The sequence below is a fragment of the Acomys minous genome (genome assembly GCF_964271855.1).
Source record: "Acomys minous genome assembly, chromosome: 4".
Classification (NCBI taxonomy): domain Eukaryota; kingdom Metazoa; phylum Chordata; class Mammalia; order Rodentia; family Muridae; genus Acomys; species Acomys minous.
The window spans coordinates 117705430-117730185 of NC_140486.1; the positions used below are offsets into that span (position 1 = coordinate 117705430).

Below are 24756 nucleotides of genomic sequence, written 5' to 3' on the forward strand. Positions count from 1 at the left end.
GAAATGGCTTGGTGGGGAAGAGCACTTGTTGCTCTTGCAGAAGACCCAGGTTCATCTCCCAGCACACTTAAGTGGTTCACAACCGTCTGTAACACCATTTCCTCCAATATCTTCTTCTGATCTCCACAGGCACCAGACACAAATATGGTGCACATATGTGTAGGCAAAGTACATTAAAAAGGGATGGAAAGATGGCTCAGAGGTTAAGAGCACTGACTGCTCTTCTAGGGGTCATGAGTTCAATTCCCAGCAACCTCATGGTTGCTCAGTACCATCTATAATGTAATATGATGCCCTCTTCTGGCTTGCAGGTGTACATATAGGCAGAGCACTGTATACATAATAATAAATCTTTTAAAAAAAATACACATAAAAATAAAATGATTAGCTGGGCGGTGGTGGCACACGCCTTTAATTCTAGCACTTGGGAGGCAGAGGCTGGTGGATCGCTGTGAGTTCAAGGCCAGCCTGGACTACAAAGTGAGTCTAGGACAGCTAAGGCTACACAGAGAAACCCAGTCTTGAAAAACCAAAAAAAAAAAAAAAAAAAAATTTAAAAAAAAAAAAAGACATTTTAAGTAAGTTAAGTAGCTAAAAACACAAAACTAAATAAGCTCCCCCACCCTGGCTATTTCCTAGAATGTTCACTCTTACGGAAAAGTTCAGTGGATGTGTACCATGTACCTTTTTTAGTCTAGAACATTCTCTCTGTGTCTGAGATTATGTTCACTGTGTGTGTGCAGGTAATCTCTTGGAATTGCTGTGGCCGCTAGGAGCCAAACCTGGGTTCTCTGCACGAGCAGTAAATGTTCCTAGCCAACTATTGAGTCATCTCTTGCCTCCCTCTGTGCTTTGATCTTTCATAGCATTGACATTTTAAAGAATCTGGTTCAGTTAGTGGCTCACAAATTGGATTTGTCTGTTTCCTCAGGGTTGTAGTTGAGTTAAATATCTTAACATTTTGACTAAATAAAGAAATAAATAAAAAATATTGTGCTGTATAGTGTCAGTATGTGCTGTGATGCCACACCGGGTTACCTGGAGAGGGTGATGCCTTTGTCTCAATAATACCATTTTTTGACATTAATGAAGATTATTTTGAATATATGTTGATGTTCTTTGAGGCATTTTTGGACTATGTGACTGAACATGGTGATTTTCCTAAATTGTTCCTCTTTACGTGTTTACTAACAGGCATTCTTCATAAGTCTTTAATTCTCTCTTCCATTTTTAATTTTGAAAGACTGTCTATGTCTGTGGGTTCGTGGGTTCTTTTTTGTTGTTGGTTTTTGGTTTTGGTTTTTCGAAACAGGGTTTCTCTGTATAGCCTTGGCTGTCCTGGACTCACTTTGTTGACCAGGCTGGCCTTGAAGTCACAGCGATCCGCCTGCCTCTGCCTCCCAAGTGCTGGGATTAAAGGCGTGTGCCACCACCGCCCGGCTGGTTCATGAGTTCTTTTTACCCAGGGTGCTGCCTGGCACAGTCATTTTTGATTCCCATATTACCCTAGATTTGGCCTGTAATACCCGTTTAGGCTGGCTGTAACTTGACTGGCTTCCTGTTCTGGTTTGTGGCTGGGCATGCTGTCTTCCTAGCATTAGGGAAGTACTCTCAGCGCCTCCTGGTGATCCTTTTCCACAGTGGGAGTGCAGACTGTTGTGGGGTGTGTTCCCCAATACTTGAGTTCTCTGACCACCACCAGACCTAATACCGTGTTTATTGAAGGCTAGTTCAGTACATTTAGACAGAGGAATACTAAAGAATAAAGAAAAGCTGTTTATTGGTGCTCTTTTTGCTGAAGTGGGATCTGAGTGATCTGGGTCTACCCAGACTGGAAAGAACACATGGCTGCTCCTTTAGGTTGCTTTAGGTTCTGCCTACATGTATGCCTGCAGACCAGAAGAGGGCGCCAGATCCCATTACAGATGGTTGTGAGCCACCATGTGGTTGCTGGGAACCGAACTCAGGACCCCTGGAAGAGCAGGTGGCACTCTTAACCACTGAGCTCTTCCCAGCCCTGCTTTAGGTTTTCTTTTTTCTTTTTTTTTTTTAAAGGTTCTTTTTTTTTTTTAAAGATTTATTTATTTTATTTATTGCATATGAGTACTTTATCTGCAGAAGAGGGTATCAGATTACATTATAGATGGTTGTGAGCCACCATGTGGTTGCTGGGAATTGAACTCAGGACCTCTAGAAGAGCAGGTGGCGCTCTTAACCACTGAGCCATCTCTCCAGCCCTAGGTTTTCTTTCATGTGCATGTGGGAGCCAGTGCGATGGCTAGCGGGTAAAGACGTTTGCCACTCCGTTCTGGTCTTCCCAATTTGATCCCTTGAACACATGTAAAGATGGAAGAAGAGAACCAACCCCACAGTGTTGTCCCCTGACCTTCACACGTGCATTGTGGGACATACTTCTCTTTACAATGTACACAATTTACTGTTTGTTTGTTTGAGATAGGGTCTCAGTTCGAACATGAGGCTTACCCTGAACTCACAGAGATCCCCCTGCCTCTTCTAAGTGCTAGGATCAAAACTAAGTACTACCATGCCTGGCTTAATAACAATTTGAAAATTTTTAATGTGCAGGCTGGGGAAATGGGTCAGCAGTTAAGAGTACTAAGCTACTCTTTCCGAGGACCCAGGTCAGTTCCCAGTTCCCACACAGTGGTTCACAGCTGTCTGTAACTCTAATTCCAAGAGATCCAATACTCAGAGTCCTTGAGGGCTGCTGGTGTACATGTGCACAGATGCACATGCAGGCAAAACAGCAACACACGCATGTTTGAGGATCATTATGTGTAGAAAATACTTCTTTTTTAAAAATGTGTTTAAGAGTTTTCTCTGTATGTTTGTGTGTATACTAATGCATTTCTGGTATCTAAGTAGGTCCAGAGAAGGGATTAGATGCCCTGTAAATGGAGTTAAGGTGGTTATGAGCCACCATGTGGTTACTGAGAACTGAGCACGGATCCTCTGCAAGAGCAACACGTACTCTTAACCACTGAGCCACCTCCCCAGCCCCTAGAAATCGTTTCTTTGAGTGGGGACATTTTTTTCTCTAAGGTTTTGTTGGGTGTGTTGTTTGTTTTTGTTTTTCAAAGCAGGGTCTCTCTGTGTAACAGCCCTGACTGTCCTGGACTCGCTTTGTGGACCAGGCACAGAGATCTGCCTGCCTCTGCCTCCCAAGTGCTGGGATTAAAGGCGTGCCCTGCTTCCTGGCAAGTTACTCGTGTTTTAAACAGTTGGGAGTTGTGCTGTGTTGTGTTGTGTTTGTTTTAGATTATTTTATGTGTACGGGTGTTTGCCTGCATATATGTCTGGCACTACTTGCGTGCCTTGTGCCTGCAGAGGCCAGAAGAGGGTGTTGCATCACCTGGAACTGGAGTTACAGACAGTTGTGAGTTGCCGTGTGCATGCTGAGAATCAAACCTGTGTCCTAGGGAACCACTGAGCCATTTTCCCAGCCCCTAAGCATCTGTTTTTTAAAACTCTTTTTCTCCTTGGGGGAACTTGTCTGTGCTCAGCTCATGAAACTATATCTTTCCTTCCAGGAAGGTTGTGCAGGGCCAGCCTTCCCTGTGCTGGGGCTGCTGCATGTCCTACAGAGCCAGAGAGGCATTGTAATGGGTTCCCCGCTGGAGCGGAAGTCACCAACAGGCCACCAGCCTGGAGACCTCTAGTGCTTCTCATCCCTCTCCGCCTGGGACTTACAGACATCAATGAGGCCTATGTGGAGACGCTGAAGGTGAGTCTCAAGAGCAACCTTAACCTGGGCTGTCCATTTTTTCATCTATTTCATTGTGTGGTCAACTAGCTGTACCTCTTAAGAGTGAGGCTGGAAAGGGCTTAATCTTACAGATGACATTGAGAAATGTCTATAGCTTTGAGCCAGGCGTGGTGGCGCACGCCTTTTATCCCAGCACTTGGGAGGCAGAGGCAGGTAGATCTTTGTGAGTTCAAGGCCAGCCTGGTCTACAAGTGAGTCCAGGACAGCCAAGGCTACACAGAGAAACCCTGTCTTGAAAAGCCAAAAAAAAAAAAAAAAGTCTATAGCTTTATAAAGGGTCTTCAAGACCAGTCCGCCTGTTGCTGAACCTGGGTCTTTCCCTTTCTGGGTATCTTTTAAAGGCTTTGGCTTCTTGACCTCTTTTATGGGGGGAGTTGAACAACCCTTTCACAGGGGTCTTGTATATCAAATATTTACATTACAATTCTTAACAGTAGTTATGAAGTAGCAATGAAATACTCTTATGATTTGGGGGTCACCACAACATGAGGAACTGTATTAAAGGGTCATGGCATTGGGAAGGCAGGTTGGATAGGCCCGTGAGAATGGGACTGCAGACAGATTTACCATACACCTACTCCTTTGATTTCCTCCATCCCATGAAAAGAGGCAAAACCTTTTGATCTAGTTACCTCAGATATTAAACTAAGGAGTCAGCCTTACTGTATGGAATGGCAATATTGCTTTTTATTAGAATATTTCACTTTTAGCTACCTTTCAGTGTTCAAGTAAGACCAAGTATAAAATCTCTCACCACCTTGGTCCTGTTCTGTCCCTCCATATCGCTTGACTGTCCTGGCCTCTCACTCTGCTGGAGGTTCTCAGATGCTATCCTCTGTCACCTGTGCATCCCCTTGCTGATTGCCCATTCTCATCTGACTTGTCTTCTGTTGTCATCTCTCCTGTCCCGTTGGGCCAGGCTACCTCTTCAGTACACTTACACCTGCATGTTAATCCCCAATCCTATCAGCTCTCCTTCCTAGCTTTCCCAAATAGAACTGTGAGGCTGTGCTGGGTGCTGTTGTACCTCCTGTATTGGAAGCTTACTGGGATATGTCTTCTTGTTTTTCTTTTGTGTCGTTCAGGTAGGCCTCTGGAGGCCATGTTCTACTTGTGGTTGTGGATAGTGAAACCCACACGTGTGACTGTGCTGTGCTGGAGTGTGCTGGACTGTGTAGAAGCACTCTTGCATGCTGTTGAAGGCCGGTGTGCTCAGTAGCCTTCCCTCTTCTCTCCTGCAGCACTGTTTCATGATGCCGCAGTCCCTGGGTGTTATTGGAGGGAAGCCCAACAGTGCCCACTACTTTATTGGCTACGTTGGTGAGTCTGGTTTGCATACTGTGGGTTCATAGAGATGGTCATTCTCCCTGAAGGAGTGGATTGCTTTCTGTGGAGCTGTTTTGTTACCTCACTTGTCTCCCTGCACTCACTGGGTGGCATGCACACACACACCACACCTGATATTTTGATTCCTACTTACTTCTGTCTGTTGACTCTGATTTGGTGGGTCTGGTTGTTGCTCTAGCCTGCTCCCTCCCTCTTTCCCAGCCCTGGCCAACTCCCTGTGACTTCTTCATCATCTTCCCCAGGTGAGGAGCTCATCTATCTGGACCCCCATACAACACAGCCTGCAGTGGAGCTGACTGACAGCTGCTTTATCCCCGACGAGAGCTTCCACTGCCAACACCCTCCCTGCAGGATGGGCATTGGGGAGCTTGACCCATCCATCGCTGTGGTATGTTCCAACCGTGCAAGCTCCTAGCAGTTGTTCTGAGTCATTCTGTGACAGTCCTGCAGTGGAATATAAAGGAAAATGTCTACATTTTGTAGTTTTTTCAACATTTTAGAGTGTTAGGTTCACATAGTTGAGGATCCCTCTTATCTTCCCCAGAGACTGTTCATCTCCTGAGTGGCTTTCCCAACCACAGTGTATGCAAGTGTTGCCTGTAATTGAGTGTATGTACCAAGTGTGAGAGTATGTGTTTCTCCTACTTATAAAACACAAATGGCAGCTTGTTAAGAATCACCCATCTGAGTCGGGCATGGTGGTGCACGCCTTTAACCCCAGCACTTGGGAGGCAGAGGCAGGTGGATTGCTGTGAGTTCGAGGCCATCCTGGTCTACAAAGTGAGTCCAGGACAGCCAAGGCTACACAGGAAAACCCTGTCTCAAAAACAAAACAAAACAAAGAGTCACCCATCTGTACTTCTTTTTCTCTTAGTTTTTTCGTCATTGTTTGCTTATTTCATGTATCTTGCAGATGTTCCCCTGAATGAGCTTCTCCATCTCCCTTTTTGATGATGTAGTAGGAATTTCTGATGGTTTATGCAAGCCTGCCTACTCAAAATGTGTTTGGGGGAAGTGGATAAAAAAAAAAAAAAACACCAAAAATGTCAACAGTGCCATACCCAGGAAGTCATTGCCTAGTGACACTGTTCTCTTATTGTTCATTGGCAGAGTGCAGCATATCAAGTACCAATCTGCCACAGTCACACAGACACAACACCCAGGACACACTCTGCCACATCCGCCCCTTCCAAGACTCTGGCTCACACTTCCTACAGACCCCACTGTAAATCCCCCTCTAACTAGAGTGTGTACGTTCCATGAATGTGCCTCAGCAGCTCAGTGATTAGAACTTGATGTTCTAGCGCTAACTAGACAGCCAACCTTATAGAAGTTGCTAGACACATGGGACTAGCAGGTGCAGAGAGCATGAAGCTTGAGCCCCAGCCCTAGCTTTTGAGTGCTGAGATCAAAGGGAACACATGATGGAATCATTGTCCCTTGTCACCATCAGCTAGGCCTTCCATCATTGGCAGTTGCTATATATGTGAACCAAAGCATGGGCAGAGCAGATGCCTGGCACGTATTGGCAAGTGCATGCCAGCATCTCTGACGACTAGAGATCACAGTTAATGCTCACCTTAGATGTGGTTACTACTCTCACGATCGTTTTCATTTTAGGGATTTTTCTGTAAGACTGAGGAAGACTTTAATGACTGGTGTCAGCAAGTCAAAAAGGTCTGTAGCTTCCCCTCTCCAGAGCCAAGATGAAACTTCTGGGGACCCAGGCAATGAGGTTGCTGGGGTAAAGGGAGCCTCTTTGCATGGCCTAGCTAGGAACCCCACTTACTGGTTGCATGGGGAGTTTTGTTCCTGCCTCACATATGTAGACAGGCTGAATAGGGCAGGGGCCTCACATTGCTGTTTCTCTTGATGTGTGTAGGTCATAATTGGCCATCTTTTATATAAATATTGCACATTACCTTCATGGTAGGATGGAGTTCTGGCTCGGGTGGTTATGGGTTGGCAATACATCATATGCCAAAGGCTGCCCCTGTGCTGGTTGCCTCCTGCTGTCCTCCCTGTACCTTTGTGATCCTGTTTGCCTTTTGGGGTGACACGCCATTACTAGTGGGAGCAGGCCTGTGTTGCATTGATCACGGTGTTGGTCTGTGCTGTAACCTTTAGTATGGATACCACCTCCATTTTCTTATCTGTGAAGTTAAATTAGACCTCTGCAGGCTGACGGTTGTAGTGAGTGTCGAGGGGCATCTAACAGCTGTATCTCACTAACAGCTATCCCTGCTTGGAGGTGCCCTGCCCATGTTTGAGCTGGTGGAGCAGCAGCCTTCTCACCTAGCCTGCCAGGATGTCCTGAACCTGTCCCTAGGTGAGTGCTGAGACTGCAGACAAGTCTGGATATGGACGCTGTAGTGATAACATATTTTGTGATGATGAAGTCCGTCTAAGAGCCACTGGGAATGAGCATTCCTGGCTCCTTGGACTATGGTTAGTGTGCCTGCAGGTGTCAGCCCTGGTCCTTAGGGTAGCACAATAGAGTTCAGGGACCAGCCTTGGAAGGCAAGAGTGGAGACCTGGTCAGACCTGGTCACCCCTCAGCTGATACAAGGAATGGGGTGCCCCTTCTTGCCGTCATCCTCCTGGGCTGGTTGGCAGATCCCATCACTTGTCTGCTAGCAGGAGCCAAGTGCTATTCTTTCAGAGTTCCCATCCCTCCGTAGGGTCTGTCACGTGCTCATGTCAGGAAGCGGCTTACAGGGCGTAGCAGGTCTATTCTAGTCTGTCCCCCTCTTTCAGTATCTTCCCAACTCACACCCATACCAGCTTCTGAGACGTGCCTAATGTTTTATCCTCTTCCTTCCAGATTCTTCTGATGTAGAGAGACTGGAGAGGTTCTTTGACTCTGAGGATGAAGACTTTGAAATCTTATCCCTCTGAAAATCCCGGGGTTGGGGGATGGCCTCCGTGGCCCTCATTGGGGTGCTTTGAGAACCCAGACCTGCCTTGGGCACTCAGTGTCACCGCATTCCATCCACCCAGCCCACCCCTGCCAAGTGCTGTTCGCCTGTGCCACCTCTGTCCAGGGGGCCTGCTCTGCTCATGGACCAAGGACTGCGGTGCCTGGAGGCCTTACTGCTTGGAGTCAGACTGCCTAACCTTAACACATGAAGGGCCTGTCCACATGAGGTTGCCCATCAGAAGGCCTAGTCAGGAAGAGCAGCAAGTCAGGAGCTTCCAGAGTTCTTTACTTGACACTGCCAGCCCTGGTCAGCCTGTCAGCTTTGGTTCTGCTTTCTCCTGGGCATCTGGGTCTGTGGTTTCTTTGGAATTAAAGCCCTGTTTGAAGTTGTTTAACAAAGACATGAATTTCTGGGGCACTTCCCAGGTCAGTCATAGAAGATCCGCAGGTTGATGCGTAAAGAGTGACAGCCACAGCCACATCATGGCCTCAAACTGCTGGGCAGGGTGAGCTCTTGGGCTGTCTCCTCTGCCCAGTGTGGTTTATCAAGGGCTACCTCAGTGGGAGAGCGTATGGAAAGAATCACAGCAAGGCCGCTACTTGCTCTGGAGAGAACGTATTCTTGTGGGGTGTTGAAAAATCCAAAGATATCCGTGTGCGTGGGCACAGAATGGACACCTGAAGCATGGGACAGCTGACAAGCACCCAGGGCATCTGGAGCTGTGGTCCTGAGCTTCCCCGTTAGGACCTCACTAGGGAAGAGATCTGTTTAAGGAGTTGGTGCACTTCGAGACGCTCGGCCCGCTGCTGTTAGCTCACCACCCAGCTTCTCTGGGAGGAGAGGGAGGGGCGCAGAGCTGCTCTTTGCTCGTGCCACTGTGCCACTGGTGTACGGTACACACTGCTACTTGAGCCTTCCTCCATGTTCTTTCCTTTCTCAGAAACACTCCCGGGCCATGGGAAATTTTAGATGGTTTGGGTCCAAAAAGGTAAAAGTACCACAGCTTTGTGGTACATAATAGACATTAGGACAGAGCAGGTAGCTCCAGGCGCTAGCAGATCAAGTGTCCAGACCCTCCTTGGCACTCATTTCCATACCTGCCACCTTCTAACCCTGGCTTTCTGGGCCTTCAAGCTTTGATGCTATAGGACTGCTGTCTTAGGAAAAGGCCTTTCTTCCCCTAGATATGAACAGGATATGACAGTGTGTGATGGCCCTTGCAGGAGCCTTTGCCAAAAACCTTACCCTAGGGTGGGGCCAGAGCTGCTCGCTGATATGGCAGCTCCAAGTGGCCCACAAGGTAGCAAGAGATAACCCTGTCCATTTAAGTGTTGAGACATATTTATTTCATCTTACTCTTTCTCCCATCTTGTTCTTAGCTTCAGGTAAGGTAGGACAGGAAGGCCAGTACAGTTCCTCAGGCTTGCGTCCTGAGTTCAGGCCACTGTGCTGCCGTGGCCCAGGGGCTTGCTATTAACTCCTGCTGTTGGTACCAAGAGTGGATGTGTGGAACACTACAACCTGAGGGAAGTCTCAGGGCTTGAGAAAGGCTTCCTGAGGTTGTTCATTCTTAGTAGTGTAGTTTGCAATTCTTAATGGTAAATAATAAGTTTCAGTAGAAAACAAAGTTTGTGTGTGTGTTGATTTTTTTCTCCAGTTATGGTTAGTGTTACCAGGTAAAGATTTCCCCAAGTTGGGCAAGTGGAGCCTGCCCTGCCTCTGCCCTAGTTGTGTAGCCAGTGTCTGTTTTCCTTCATATTAAGCATGTGATCCTAAAAAGAGAAAGCGCAACATGATATAAAGATGAGCCAGGGGATGCCGGGTAATGGCTGTAGGACACACCTTTAATCCCAGCATTTGGGAGGCAGGTGGATCTCTTGAGTTTGAAGCCAGCCTGGTCTACAGAGTTCCAGGAGAGCCAGGGCTACACAGAGAAACTATGTCTTGAAAAACAAAACAACAAAAATGAGCCAGGTGATAGCGGTACACAACTTTACTCCCAGCACTGGGGAGACAGAAGCAGGTGAGTCTCTAAGGTCAAGGCCATTCTGGCCTGGAGAGAATGCCAGGACACCCAGGGCTACACAGAAAAACTTTATCTCAAACAAAACAGAAAGAACCAGGGAAACAGTTTAGCAGTTAGGAGCTCTTAACTGTTCTTCTAGTGGACCAGAATTCAAGTCCCCAGCACCCACACTGGGCAGCTTATAAACCTAGCTCCAGAGTTTCTAACACCTGGCTTTTGTAGGCACATACATCCATAGAAATAAGTAGTAAAAATCCCATTTGATGGCTGGAGAGATGACTCAGAGGTTAAGAGCACTCTTTCTAAAGGTCCTGAGCTCAATTTTCAGCAACCACATGTTGGCTCACCACTATCTATAATGAAATCTGGTGCCCTCTTCTGGTGTGCAGGTACACATGCGGGCAGAAAACTATAATAAATAAATCTTTAAAACCAAACCAAACAAACAAAACGCTTGTTTAAAAAACATGCCAAAGCCGGGCGTGGTGGCACACACCTTTAAACCCAGCACTTGGGAGGCAGAGGCAGGCAGATCGCTGTGAGTTGGAGGCCAGCCTGGTCTACAAAGTGAGTCCAGGACAGCCAAGGCTACACAGAGAAACCCTATCTCAAAAAAAAACAAAAAACAAACAAACAAACAAACAAACATGCCAATAGCTCTTTGCCTGGAGAAAGTACTGAAAAGCACCCAAGTACCAGGCTTGCCTCAGGGTCCCTTCAGGCAAGCTGTAGCTGGCTTTGGCCTGGGGGACAAGTTGAGGATCATCTAACCCTGCATGGTGAAAGCTCAGTGGGACAATCCTGGATGATGGCTGTTTTCCAGTACAAATAAAGAAAAATGCTGACCCAAGGCAAAGGCTTCCTCTCAGTACTCTGATAGCTTCTTACCGTTGCTGTGACCACATAGGACATTACCCACGGCTGAACTTGTTCTAAAGGTCCTGGAGGGCAGAAGTGCAGGCTATGCTATCACCAGGGCTAATAGCACAAGACCGTAGCTGAAACTTTTTTTTTTGGTTTTTCAAGACAGGGTCTCTCTGTGTTAGCCTTGGCTGTCCTAGACTCACTTTGTAGACCAGGCTGGCTTCGAACTCACAGCGATTCGCCCGCCTCTGCCTCCCGAGTGCTGGGATTAAAGGCATGCGCCACCACGCTCAGCCCATAGCTGAAACTTGTTCTTAAGGCAGAAATGTATAGTGTGCTTACTATGCTATCAGCAGGGCTAATTTTCCAGCACCCAGAGGCTTCTACAATTCCTCTCAGGCTTGCAAATACCCTGCATCTCCTGACTTTTGACTACTTGTTGAAAAGAGGCACCTGATGACCTACCTAGCAAATTCCCTACTTTTTTTGTTTTTTGAGACTGTCTTACTATGTAGCCCCAACTGGCCTGGAACTCGAGAGCCACCTGGTTTTACTCCTGAGGGCTGGGATCCAGGTGTGCACCATGGCTCGGGCATCCTCGGCATCAAGGTCCCATTTCCTCATGCTGTCCTCCAGTCATGTCTGTCTGGTAATGAAAAGAATGTGCTCCCCTCACATTCAACAAACTACCAGGAAATGCCTGACCAGCCTACTTTGGAAGGATAGTGTGAAAAGCTCTAGCAGCACTCACAGAACCAACAAGGAAATACCATGAATAGTGGGCAGACCCATCTCCACAGATTCTTAGGGGAAGCCAATGAGGTACATTTTCAGCTAAATTTTTATTAGTTTCTATAAAACATAAGACATTTCTAGTGATAAAGCCCACCTTTACAGCCAAGAGATACGCAGAGGCGGATATTGCACAACTTGTCCATACCCCCAACACCTCAGGTTAACAATAGAGGCTTGTAGGTCTCTCCTGCTGAGAAATAGCTGCTGCTGAGCAGTGTTCAGACATGAGCCCTCCATTGGTTTGCTGTGGACCAGAGAACAGTATCTGCATTGGAACCTCTGACTTATTTCCACAGCTCCTCCAGTGGCCTCTGTGCAGCGTTGCGGATGGCGTCCTCAGAGAGGGCACGGATTTCTTGGTGGACATCCTCAATGCTTTTAGAAGCATCAACCACCTATCACCATTAGGGGAAACAGCAAAAAAGATCATCACACCACCCTCCCACTATTCCCAGGCTCACATGAAGTGAGCCAGGGCCCTGCGAAAAGCCAACCTAAGTTCCCACAGTGGCCCTTACTCACAGCTGTCTTTGAACCTGGTTTCTTGGTACAAAGAAGGATGCACTAGCTACCCATCTCACCCCTAAGCAGACTGAGCAACTGTCCTCCAGTTGGCAGAACAGGCTCCACACCAGGAACAGTGACCCACCCCTATAGTCCCAGCACTCAGGAGGCAGAGGCAGGAGGATCTTGGTAAATTCAAGGCCAGCTTGGACTACATAGTTCCCCGACAGCCAGGACTGCACATAGAGACCCTGTCTCAAAAACAAAACAAATCCACTGCACCTTTCTTGAGATGAAAATGGTCCTAACAGCTGCTCTGTTCTTCAGGACAGGCAGACCCTAGGGAAGCATCTCTTCAGAAGCCAGGAAAGAGTCTGAGTAAGTGTCAGGATCTCCAATCCCTTCCTCTGTGGAGTCTGTGAGTCTGGCTAAGACCTTTGGCAGCAAATTTGTGAAAAGCTTCCAGAGGCATAGGAAACTTATGGAAGAGCTGGGCACAGTGGTGTATGCCTGTAATCCCAGCATTCTGGGAGGCAGAAGCAGGTGGATCGCTGTGAGTTTGAGGCCAGTATGGTCTACAGAGTGAGTCCACGACAACCAGGGTGACACACAGAAACACTGTCTCGAAAAACAAAGCTTATGGAAGGAATCCAAGTAGTTCACAAGGTATGACTGTGTGTGGGGAAAAGTCCACATGTCATCCACTAGAAGGAAGCTCAACAACCCTGGCGTAGCCACACAACCCTTGCCCAGACTACCCAGGGTGGCTCTCTGGGTTGACTTAGTGCCTCAGAGAGTAAAACGGCATCAGCATCATTTGTTCTAATACAAAAAGATGCAGAAATAGGACAAACTTCAACATCATGAGGGCAGTATTTGTAGACAAAGGGCAATGGAAACTACCCTCTGTAGACAAAAGTGGCTTGTGATAGTAGGACTACTCAAGTGTTGGGCTTGAAGTCTGGCACCTTAGGCAACTGGCCAAAGACTGTGCAGATGATGCCAGACCCACCAGGGCCAGACCATTCTGGCTGCTGAGGAGATGTGCGTGTAGGAGAGAAGGTACAGTTAAGAGCAGAAGCAAGCAATAGAGAGGGAAGCTGAAGCCATTCCCAAGACCAGTGTTGAAACAAGGTTACTGAGCGGAGGAAACAGGACCAGAGGGAAGCCTAGTGTGGACATTTCCTATGCTCCTGGTGATGGCTATATATAGGCCCACAGGGCTTTAAGAAACGGGCAGGGTTAAGTCTCAGGTTGTAGCTACAGAGAAGGTACCTACAGAATGACCGAGGGCCAACAAGAAGAATCACAGCATGAACTAAAAGGAAAAGTGAGATACATCTGAATAAGAAACTGGCAAACTCCGCCTTCTGAAGTACTTTCTAAGTATAATCCACTTACAGGCAGCACACCGAAGACTCATTCCTATGACAAAGACACAAAGTAAAGTGTGACAGAGCTTGCAAGAGCATGTTCTGAAGTCACATGGCTAAAGGCTTGTACGGGATAAGATGCAGAAATGTGCTGGGGCTCACCTCTGAGTCTAACCACCACCACCCAAGTCGGATGGCAGAGAACTAGGACACTTTCCCTGAAGTGTCACAGGTGGGTAACCAAACTTCACCAGCTGCCCGTGTCAGCAGAGAGAAGACAGCCACAGCACTTTCAATGGCTGTTTGTAGTTCCAGGCCTCACCTTCCAGTTCAGGTCTTTCTCACTCATGAGCTGCTGGAAACACAGCAGAACCTGCTCCTGGAAAGTCCCAGTCTCATAGCGCTCAAGGCCAAACTCTCCCCGCGCAGCAGCATCCAGCAATTGTAACTGAAGGAACAGGATCAGGTCAGGTTTGGGAAGGCCCACATCTGGTTGTTTGCACCAATCCAGGGTAAAATTCTGTCAGCAGAAAACCCAACAGTCAGAGAAAGCAAACTGAGCAAGGTATAATCTTTTTCTTTTAAAAACATTTCATTTATTTTATGTAAGAGTGCTCTGTCTATACACCTGCATGCCAGAAGAGAGCGCCAGATCCCAGGACAGATGGTTGTGAACCACCATGTGGCTGTGGTTGTGGGGAATTAAACTCAGGGCCTCTGGAAGAGCAGACAGTGCTCCAGAGACAAGAGCTTTTTGCCACAATCTTGCATTCTAATCAACACTGGAGGAAACCAGCAATCCTGGAGACCTACTGCATGCTTGCTTGCCTACTAACTCTCATACAAAGTAGGACTAGAGAGACTACCCATCCTCCAGAACACATTGTAAGCTCAAGACTCCAGAGGCCTTCCTTACAGGGCCACGGTCATCTCCTCTGCTTCCTCTGCCACAGACAAAATATGTCACTGGGGAAGGACTCTAACATATGCAGAAGAAACAGAATGAAAAGATTATCACTCAGCAATCTGTCATCCCCAAGGCCTATTACATAAAGATATTATCAGATGCTATCTGATTCCTGAGAGGACCCAGCACTTGCATAAGTATACTACAGCACAAGGCAAAAAATCAGGTTAGGTGTGGTGGTGGCACTTGCCAAGCAGCAGCAAGAAGACAGTTAAAGTTTATCCTTGGCTACATAGTTCCAGATCAAGCTGAGTCACAAGAAGACCTTGTCTTAAAATCAAAACAAAACAAATGCAGTTCCAGCACTTTTGAGGTAAGAAGGAGTGCAGTGTTATCACTGGCTACAGTGTGTGGGGTCAGCTAGAGACTGTCTCCAAACACCAAACAAACTGGGAACAGCGGTGGCGCATGCCTTGAATCCAAGACTCAGGAGGCAGAGGCAAGTAAGTCTCTGAGTTCAAGGCTGGCCTGGTCTACAGAGCAAGTTCCAGGACAGCCAAGGATGCACAGAGAAATCCTGTCTCGGAAAAAATAAATAAATAAAAATAAAAAATCTGAGGGAAATGGGCAAGCACATGCTTAACTAGAGTCACTCTCCTACATGGAGAGGTGGCTCGGCTGTTAAGAGCACTTACTCTTCTTCCAAGACTCATGTTCCATTCCTAGCACCCACACAGTGAGTAATAATTCTTGTAATTCCTTCTCAGGGTGTCTGATGCCCTCTGTGGATGCAAGTGCAAGTGTATACATGAAGGCAAAACAGGCATACACATAAAATGAATACATTTCTAAAAAATGTATTTATTATTTGTACAGTATTCTGCCTGCATGTATGCACACCAGAAGAGGGCACCAGATTTCATTACAGATGGTTGTGAGCCACCATGTGGTTGCTGGGAATTGAACTCAGGATCTTTGGAAGAACAGACAGTGCTCAATCTCTGAGCCATGTCTCTAGCCCAAGTGAATATTAAAAAAAAAATAATTCAGTTATACTCTTAGTACTCAGAATACTTTAAATATGAATCCTAGAAAGAGATGTGGGAACTTACACATCAAGATATTTAGGGGCTGGAGAGATGGCTCAGAGGTTAAGGGCACTGACTATTCCTCCAGAGGTCCTGAGTTCAATTCCCAGCAACCGCATTATGGCTCACAACCATCTATAATGTGATCTGATGGCCTCTTCTGGCCTGCAGGTTTACATGCAGACGGAACAGTATATACATAATAAATCTTTTTTAAAAAAAAAAAAGTTAATTAAAGGACCAGAGCACTTGCCTACCATGTGTGAGGCCCTTGGTCTAATTCCTCCAGAAAAATAACAATGGAAAAAAACCACCTGGGCCAATGAGACGGTTCAGCTGGCAAAGGAACTTAGCACACAAAGTTGATGCCTGAGTTAAACCTCCAGAACTCAGTGGAAGGAGAGAACTCCGGGGCCTCTGACCTCTATGTGCACGCTGTGGCACACGTGCCCTCCATCTCTCACACAAAATTCACTTCAACACGTGGACCTTAGTCAGCTTCTGATTTACTACAGTGGAAACACAAGGCAATCAGCCAGCTCTTGAGCTGGGAAACACAAAAACTGACTGCACGTCTAATGACTGCTCTCCTGGGACAGCGTGCTGCCTCTCTCCTGTAATCTTAGCACTGAGACAGGGAGATTACAGTTTGAGGTCAACATGATCTATTTGGTGAGTTCTCAAAATGCCTGGGCTACGACAGACTGTCTCAAAATTAACAAGCCCAGGTGATAGAGCTAGAATTTAAGAGTTAAGAGCACTGGCTGCTCTTCAGAGGATCTGGGTTCAATTCCCAGAATCTACATAGCAACTCACAATGGTTTATAATGGTTTATTAGTTTCAGGGGATCCAATACCCTCTTCTGGTCTTCATAGGCACCAGACATACATGCAAGCAAAACACCCATATAAAGTTTTTTACATAATATTTTTATTGATTATTTTGGAATTGCACATCATGGACCTCAATCAAATTCACTTCCCAGTACTCTCAGGTTCCCTGCACACACACACAAAGAAGAAAGAAAACAAGCCCAGTTTGTGTTGCCTGTACACTCTTAGTCAAACTCCCAGTAGCCAGCCCCTTAAAAAAAAACTGAGTCAGTCCCCATGTGCAACCCTTGCAGAGCCCTCAATTGTAAGGAGTTGCACTTCAGCATCTTACAGATAAAATAATTTTAAAAGCCCAATCCCATGCCAAGCTGTGGAGCAAACCTTTAATCCTAGCACTCAGGAAGCAGAGGCAAGTGAATCGCTTTGAGTTCGAGGCCAGCCTGGTCTACAAAGCGAGTCCATGATAGCCAAGGCTACACACAGAGAAACCCTGTCTCCAAAAACCAAAAACCAAAACCAACCAAACAAAAAGCTGACCATGTCATCTGAGGATGTGAGTGTCACTAAAGCTGGTAATGCTTCCGGGAGGTTTTCTATTGCCAAATACTTAAGTTTAAAAACGAAAAAGCATCATCAGATGTGGTGGTGCAGGCCTTTAAATTTAGCACTCCTGAGCCAGAGGCAAAGGCAGGATGATCACAACTCATGGTGGGTCTGGTCTACACAGCGAGTTCCAGGCCAGCAAAGGCCACATAGTGAGACTTTGTCTTAAACAAGCATATATAAATGGTAAACATTTTTTAAAAATAAATTAAGGGCTGGAGAGATGTCCCAGAGGTTAAGAGCACTAACTGCTTTTCCAGAGTCCTGAGTTCAATTCCCAGCAATCACACGGTGGCTCACAACCATCTGTGTGATCTGAATCCCTCTTCTGGCATGAAGGTGCACATGCAGGCAGAGCACTGTAAACATAATAATAAATAAATAAATCTTTTTAAAAAAAAATCTTAAAAGCCAGGTGTGGTGGGACATGCCTTTAATTCCAGCACTCGGGAGGCAGAGGCAGGCAGATCACTGTGAGTTCGAGGCCAGCCTGGTCTACAAAGCAAGTCCAGGATAGCCAAGGCTAACACAGAGAGACCTGTCTCTAAAAAACAAAACAAAACAAAAAAACAAGAAAATCTCTTTGAGAGATAAATCATCCAAAAGGAAAATAAAGTGCTGTATGTGTAAAACAACCTACAAGTACATATCTTTATTGATAAAAATCAATTTAGTCTTTAGAGAGTTAAGGAATGTCAGAGCTATCCAATTCCTATGAGTAACCTGAACACATATTTTGTGGCAGCGACACTACAAATGTAAAAAGCAGATCAGGACCCACACCTGGCAACCTGAAACAGGATGCCACACAGTACTCACCTCCTTGGCGCTAGTGAAGGCAACCCCAGAAAAGGCGTATCTGTCCAAAACAAGGGTCACACCCTGGTTCAACTTGGCCTTAATTAATGGCCTGAAAAAGAGAATGCTTTTGAGCCCTGGAACTGGCTTCCCAAATTATTTCAACTTGGAAATCCCATACAACGAGAACTACAGCCCAGCAGTTTATAAACTTATTTACAATCAGAAAGCTCTACATCTTCTCTCTAGAAGATGCCAGGACACTTCCACTCAGGCAAAGCGCAAAGGATGCAGAGGGTATAGGGGAGCCAAAAGATGAGGCAGAAGCCTGTGCTCTCAGGCCTGGACTGCAAGTATAACAGACGAAATATCAAGGATGTTTCCCACCAAACACCGCAGGCTCACCAACATCACCAGTGTGCCAAAACCTTAGATATGTAAAGATGAAGGGCTTGGCGTGTGACAAGAAGCACCACTGAAGCCACAAGGCAAAGTCATATTCCTCTCACTTAACACACCTCACAGGAGGCACTCAATTTGGGGGAGCAAAGGGGAAGGTTGAAATGGGTCTCACTATGTAGCCCAGGCTGTCCTGGAATCTGTTTGTGCAGCCCCAGCTCTTGATGTGCATGATGGCACAAACCTGTAATCCCAACACCTGGGAGGCTAAAGCAGTGAATCCCAGGTTGCAAGCCAACCTAAACTACATATACACATACAGTGAGACCGTTAGAGAGTGCTTAATGTATGCTGCTAGACACAGTAAACATGAACAGAGAGAGAAAAGAGAAACCTGGATGCCCTTGGGTTTGACAACACCAAAGCCACTTGAGGGCTGCAAAAATAACATCAGTAAAATTAAGAAGCTGTGCAGCCCGGTAGTGGTGCACACCTTTATTCTCAGCACTTGGGAGGGAGGCAGGTAGATCTCTATGAATTCGAGGCCAGCCTGGTCTACAGAATTGAGTTCCAGGAAACAAAACAACAAAAGCAGTGCTGTGTAAGAGACTATCAAACAAGTGAAAAGACAAGCCACAGGACAGGAGAGAAACTGTATAAAAGGCATGGCTAACAAAGGACTGACATACAAAGTATGTGCTCTTAAACTGCAACAAAGAACTGGGCATGGTGGTGCACGCCTTTAACCCCAGCACTCAGGAGGCAGAGGCAGGCAGATCACTGTGAGTTCAAGGCCAGCCTCGTCTACAAAGCGAGTCCAGGACAGCCAAGGCTAACACAGAGACCTTGTCTCTAAAAACCAGAAAAAAAAAAAAAGCAACAAAGAAAAGAGCCAGCACTTAGAAGGCTAAGGCAGAAGGTTAGCGATTACTTAAGAGGACTCCATGAGCTACAGAGGGAACCATTATTTCAAAAAGGAAAAAAAAGGGGGAAGCATCTCTATGGATAAACTGTTTGCCATGTAACATGGTGACTTGAGTTTTGATCCCTGGTACCCTAGTAACACACTGACCAGTGTAACCCCAAATTAGTGAGCTCACGGTTCAGTAAGAAACCATCTCAGCCAGGCATGAGGCCAGCCTGGTCTACAAGACAAGTTCCAGAACACTCAGGGCTGTTACACAGAGAAACCCTGTCTCAGAAAACCTTAAAAACTTGTCTCAGGGGCCGGGCGTGGTGGCGCACGCTTTTAATCCCAGCACTTGGGAGGCAGAGGCAGGCGGATCGCTGTGAGTTCGAGGCCAGCCTGGTCTACAAAGTGAGTCCAGGACAGCCAAGGCTACACAGAGAAACCCTGTCTCGAAAAACCAAAAAAACAAAAAACAAAAAAAAACCAAACCTTGTCTCAGCACTTAAGAGCACTGGCTGCTCTTGCAGAGGATCCAGGTTTGGTTTCCAGAACCCACATGGCAGCTTACAAGGATCTAGACTCCCCGGGCAGCAGGCACGCAGTAGGTGCACAACCAGACATGTACGCATGAATACTACAAACACATCAACACATATTTTTTAAAACCTGTCTCAACAAAAGCGGAGAGTGATAGAGAAAGACTCCCAGTGTTGACCTCTGGTCTCCACGTGGAAGCGCATATGTGTGTGTGTGTGTGTGTGTGTGTGTGTGTGTGTGTGTGTGTACCTGCACATGTGTTCAAACACATGCCATACACAAAAGCAGCAAAAGCCAAAAGTTACAAAAGAGAAGCAGTGAGTCAGTTTTTACACTTGTTCCCAGCGGTTTGCAGAAAAAAGCAGGTGCACCGAATGGTCCTCTAGTTCTGTTTTCTTTTCTAAGTAGGAACTCAGAAGTTTGCCGATTTCTGTTGATCTTTCTAGAAAGAGAAAAATACAAATACTACGTAAGTCAGACTTTTCACCTAGTTTGCACTTAAGTTTTCTACTCTGAACTTTATTAAACCTCTGGACAGTTCTGGACCATCTGAGGCTGAAACATATAGATCTTGATTTCAAAAGTACTTGTAAGATTTTTGACTGGTTGAAGATTAAAATATCCAAGAGTGAGCCAGGCAGCGGTGGCAGCACACGTTTTTAATCCCAGCACTTGGGAGGCAGCGGCAGGTGGATCTCAGTGAGTTCGAGGCCAGCCTGGTATACAGAGTTCCAGGGCAGCCAGGGCTATACTGAGAAACTGTTTTGAAAAACAAAAAAGAAACAAAACAAAACCCCAAGAAAGCATTTTTCCAATTCCTGACCTACTTAACTTGTAGGATTAGGGGGTTGGTGTCCAGTGCATACGGGTGAGAGTCAGAGGTCAACCTCATGTTCCTTTTTCAGTAGCTGTCCACCTTGTGTTTTCAGAGAGCGTCTTCCACTGGGACCTGAAGCTCAGTTTTGGCTAGACTGCCTGGGCGGCAAGCCCCAGGAGCGAGGAACGAGCCTGTCTCCATCTCTGCAGCGCCAGGATTATAAGCAACTATACCTGGCTTTTCACCTGGAAGACTGAACTCAGGCCCTCATTTCAGCATTTGACCAACTAAGCCACCTCCACCAGCTCAGAAGTGGCACTGCCCACAGTTCTCTGGGTCCTCCCACATCAATGGCCACTAAAGAAAATGTCTCACAGGCTTGTCTACTGCCTCATCTGGTAGGACTCTGTGAGAGTCCCTCTTCCCAAATGACTCTAGCTTATGGCAAGGTGCCATAAATTAGCCAACACATCCATGCCCAGTAGTAAATGTTCTAAGAGTTTCTGGTTTTGTTTTTTTGTTTTTTTTTTAATACAAAAACTAAGCCCAAAGACAGACCCGCCCGCGCACCGGGGAAACGCAGCAGCTCGGCTCTGTGGCCCGAGGCACACAGCGCGGACACCAGCCTGCGCCCCTGCGTGGTCTTGCCAGCACGGTCCACGCCCTCCAGCACGATGAGCGCCCCCCGACTCGACGCCATCGTGACCGCCAGCCGCCCGCACTGCACAGCTCCTGAAAACCTGTCAGGTTCCCGCCAACGTTAGAGGCAGCAGCAAGAGAGGGCGGGCTGGTGACCTGGCCGCAACGCCTCTTCCGGCTGAAAATCGATTTCTCTGGCCAGCGGTGGCCGCTTCCGGAAGTTGCGTAGCTCCTGGCCTGGAACCCAGCCGTCTAGGACCTCCCACTCGCGGGACTTCCGTTTCCCTCGCCCAGAAAGGGCCAATCTTAACCGACCAGGGAGGTGCGGTCTCCGGTCACGTGTAGCTTCCAGAAAAGTAACGGAGTCAAAATTTCATGCCCCCGAGCGCACTCCTGCAGGGCTCTTAAAGTTTCTTACCACAAGAAAAGAGTCGTCTTATGTTCCCGCTCTGAAAGAAGTAAAGATACGAGCATCGGCTTCCAAGCTGTGCTGCAGCATCTTCAAAGAGTTCAGGAACGTTCTTTGTAGGCTTAGTGTTCCCGGGATTGTGTCGAAAACCCAGGGACAGAAGTTGGTGGAAGGAAATGGGTTTCTTTGCAGCTGTGGGCCAGAATTGTAAAATTCCCGTCTCTCTCTCTCTTTTTTTTTAACTTGCCCTTAGCAATGTCTTTACAGAAAAAAAATAAAGCCGGAGGGGGAGGGGAGATGAAGAAGAGGCAGGCAAATGTGAGCTGGCGTCCAGCTACGTAGTAAGTTTCAAGCCATCCAGGGTGGCTTGGGCTATGTTTCAATAAGACTGGCTAGGGAAGTTCTCAGTTGGTAAAGCACTTGCCTAGCATGAATGAAGACCCGGATTCATACCCGGCACAGAATAAATTGGGATATATTGAGTGGCATATCCTATAATCCCAGTATTTGGGAGGTAGAGACAGGATCAGAAGTTCAAGGTCTGCAAAGACTGAACTGACACCTGGTCAGAAAAAAAGATACTCAGACGCCAAACGTACATACGTAAACGTTGATAGGAACCATAAGTTAAAAACAAAATTGTACACCCAGAGTAGCCAAAAATCTACACTTCGAACCATACAGCACGCTGGTGAGGAGGCGGGGCAAAGCAGACAATGCTAACAAGACAAAAACAATGTGGCCAGCTTGGCTGTTTTTCAAGAACCTATTCTTAGCATAAGGTCAATATTTACCCACGTGAGTTGGAAACTCTGCCTTCAGAAAAACCTGCACACAAATGACTGTTTCAGTTCTCTCCACACTTGTCTAAATAGGGAAGCAGCTGGCCTCCAACAAGGAAACCTATAAACTGGTAATTGCACAGTGAATGGAATACTTTTCAAATAAGAACTAAATGGATTATCAAGTCATATTAGGACACAGAAACCTGAAATGCATAATGATAAGTGAAGCCTGTCTGGTTTTTGGTTTTTTTTGTTTGCTTGTTTTGTTGCTGTTTTGTTTTTCGAGACAGGATCTCTCTGTGTAGCCTTGGCTGTCCTGGACTCACTTTGTAGACCAGGGTGGCCTTGAACTCACAGCGATCCCCCTGCCTCTTCCTCCCGAGTGCTGGGATTAAAGGCGTGCGCCACCATGCCTGGCGTGAAGCCAGTCTGAAAAGTACAGTATACAGTAAAACCCAACTGCATGGCATTCCAGAAAATACAAACCTAAAGATGTTCTAAAATGTTTATAGGTAAGTGTGTGTGTGTGTGTGTGTGTGTGTGTTTGTGTGTGGTGTTGGTGGTGTGGTGTTCCATACTGTAGTAGACCAGAGGAGTTTCAGACAGTGAAAATATTCAGGATGCTATAATGGGGATACTTAACATGTATTTGTCAAAAATATATCACCACACCAAGAGTAGGCTCTATAGAAAACTATGGATTTTAGTTAATAATGTTATCGATATTGTGTCATTAACTGTAACAAAGTTACCATAGGAATGCAAAATATCTACGACTGAGACAACTGGTTGTAGACTCCCATGAGGACTATATGCTCTATTTTTCAGAATACCCAAGACTACTTTTTTGTTTGTTTGTTTGTTTTTGTTTTGTTTTTCCCGAGACAGGGTTTCTCTGTGTTAGCCTTGGCTGTCCTAGACTCACTTTGTAGACCAGGCTGGCCTCGAACTCACAGCGATCCGCCTGCCTCTGCCTCCTGGGTGCTGGGATTAAAGGCGTTCGCCAGCACGCCCAGCTTGTTTTTGTTTTTGTTTGTCAAGACAGGGTTTCTCTTGTAGTCCTGGCTGTCCTGGAACTCAGGCTGTAGACCAGGCTGTCCTGGAACTCAGGCTGTAGACCAGGCTGGCCTCGAACTCACAGCGATCCGCCTGCCCCTGCCTCCCGGGTGCTGGGATTAAAGGCGTGTGCCACCGCGTCCGGCTTTGAAGTTTTTATAGAATGAATGCTTCTAGGGCTGGAAACATAGTTCATTTGGTAGAATATTTAACAAGTATGCACAAAGTCCTGGGCTTGAGCGCAGACACCAAGTAAACTGAGCGTGGTAGCCACGCCGGCGACATCAGCACATGGGGGAGGCCCCTGCGACATCAGCACGTGGGGGAGGCCTCTGCAATATCAGCACGTGGTGTAGGCCGAGGCTGGTGGATCCGTTCAGGGTCACCCTGGGCCACATATTTAGATTGAAGACAGCCTGGGCTACGTGTCCCGGCAAACTGCACTTTAAATAACGAGGCCGTGGTCCAGGCTTGGTGATGTAGATGCATGCCTTTAGTACAGCATTGGGAGGCAGAGGCAGCTGAATCGCTGTGATTTCAGAGACCCTGCCTCAGAAAACCCAAAAGAAGAAAAACATAAGCAGAAACCCTGCATCTTTGGTTGTGTTATGATAAATTATACAGTTTGAGGCTGAGGAGATGGCTCAGCGTTTAAAAGTACTTGATGCTCTTGCAGAAGATCTGGGTTTGCTTCTCACTACCCACATGGTGGCTCACAACTCCAGTTTCAGATTTGATGCCCTTTTCGGGCCTTCCTGAGCACCTGGCAAGAATGTGATGCACAAAACCCACTCACTTTTAAAAATCGTTTTTAAGTGGTACAACCAACAGCCATTAATCTCAGAAGTCAAAGGATGTGAGGGGTTTGTGTCCTGTCCCCCGTCGTCATCCGTTCCACCCCCTCTCCCTCGCCCCCCCAGCTGCTGTAGCCCCAGCTGTTCATTGGCCCCGGAGCTTTCAAGACAGGATGAATCCCTTACTTATGGCCAGTGCGAAGATAGGGTAAAATCAGGATTGGCACGTAGCACCTAAAATCTCACCCATCAATCTTTGCTGTTGATAATTTCCTAATCCTAGCTCAGTGTGGCAGGCAGTTACATGGGCACTCGCAAGCCAGTCCACCGTAACACTGAATAAAGTTCGGACTTAGAGGGAACTCACTTAATCCCACCATTGGACATATTTAAATAACTTCCCCTTTTAAAAAATTGTGAAATGCAGCACTCGGGAGGCAGAGGCAGGCGGATGAGTGTGAGTTCTAGGCCAGCCTGGTCTACAAAGCAGAGTCCAGTACAGCCAAGGCTACAACAGAGAAACCCTGTCTTGGGGGTAAAAAATGTGAAAAGGTCTCGCTAGT

At 46.8% G+C, this 24756-nt stretch overlaps 2 protein-coding genes across 2 annotated transcripts in view; one reads left to right on the top strand and one right to left on the bottom strand.

Annotated features, from left to right (window-relative positions):
- Positions 1–9682, top strand: part of ATG4B (autophagy related 4B cysteine peptidase) — a gene marked incomplete at its 5' end in the record, with an annotated part of 31943 nt that extends 22261 nt beyond the window's left edge. Inside the window, 6 exons of the mRNA XM_084778631.1 lie at positions 3552–3745; positions 5029–5107; positions 5377–5522; positions 6755–6811; positions 7370–7463; positions 7959–9682. Coding sequence (XP_084634757.1) covers positions 3552–3745; positions 5029–5107; positions 5377–5522; positions 6755–6811; positions 7370–7463; positions 7959–8032 — 644 coding nt within the window. The 3' untranslated portion in view covers positions 8033–9682. The remainder of the gene's footprint in view (positions 1–3551; positions 3746–5028; positions 5108–5376; positions 5523–6754; positions 6812–7369; positions 7464–7958) is intronic.
- A 2086-nt stretch (positions 9683–11768) lies between these two features.
- DTYMK (deoxythymidylate kinase) lies at positions 11769–21348 on the bottom strand. Its single transcript, XM_084778098.1, has 5 exons — positions 21081–21348; positions 20027–20135; positions 17869–17959; positions 13940–14137; positions 11769–12135 (listed from the first exon to the last, which is right to left on the bottom strand). Exons 1-5 carry the CDS (start codon positions 21208–21210, stop codon positions 12025–12027), a joined length of 639 nt encoding a protein of 212 aa, XP_084634224.1. The 5' UTR covers positions 21211–21348; the 3' UTR covers positions 11769–12024.
- Positions 21349–24756: the final 3408 nt, after the last annotated feature.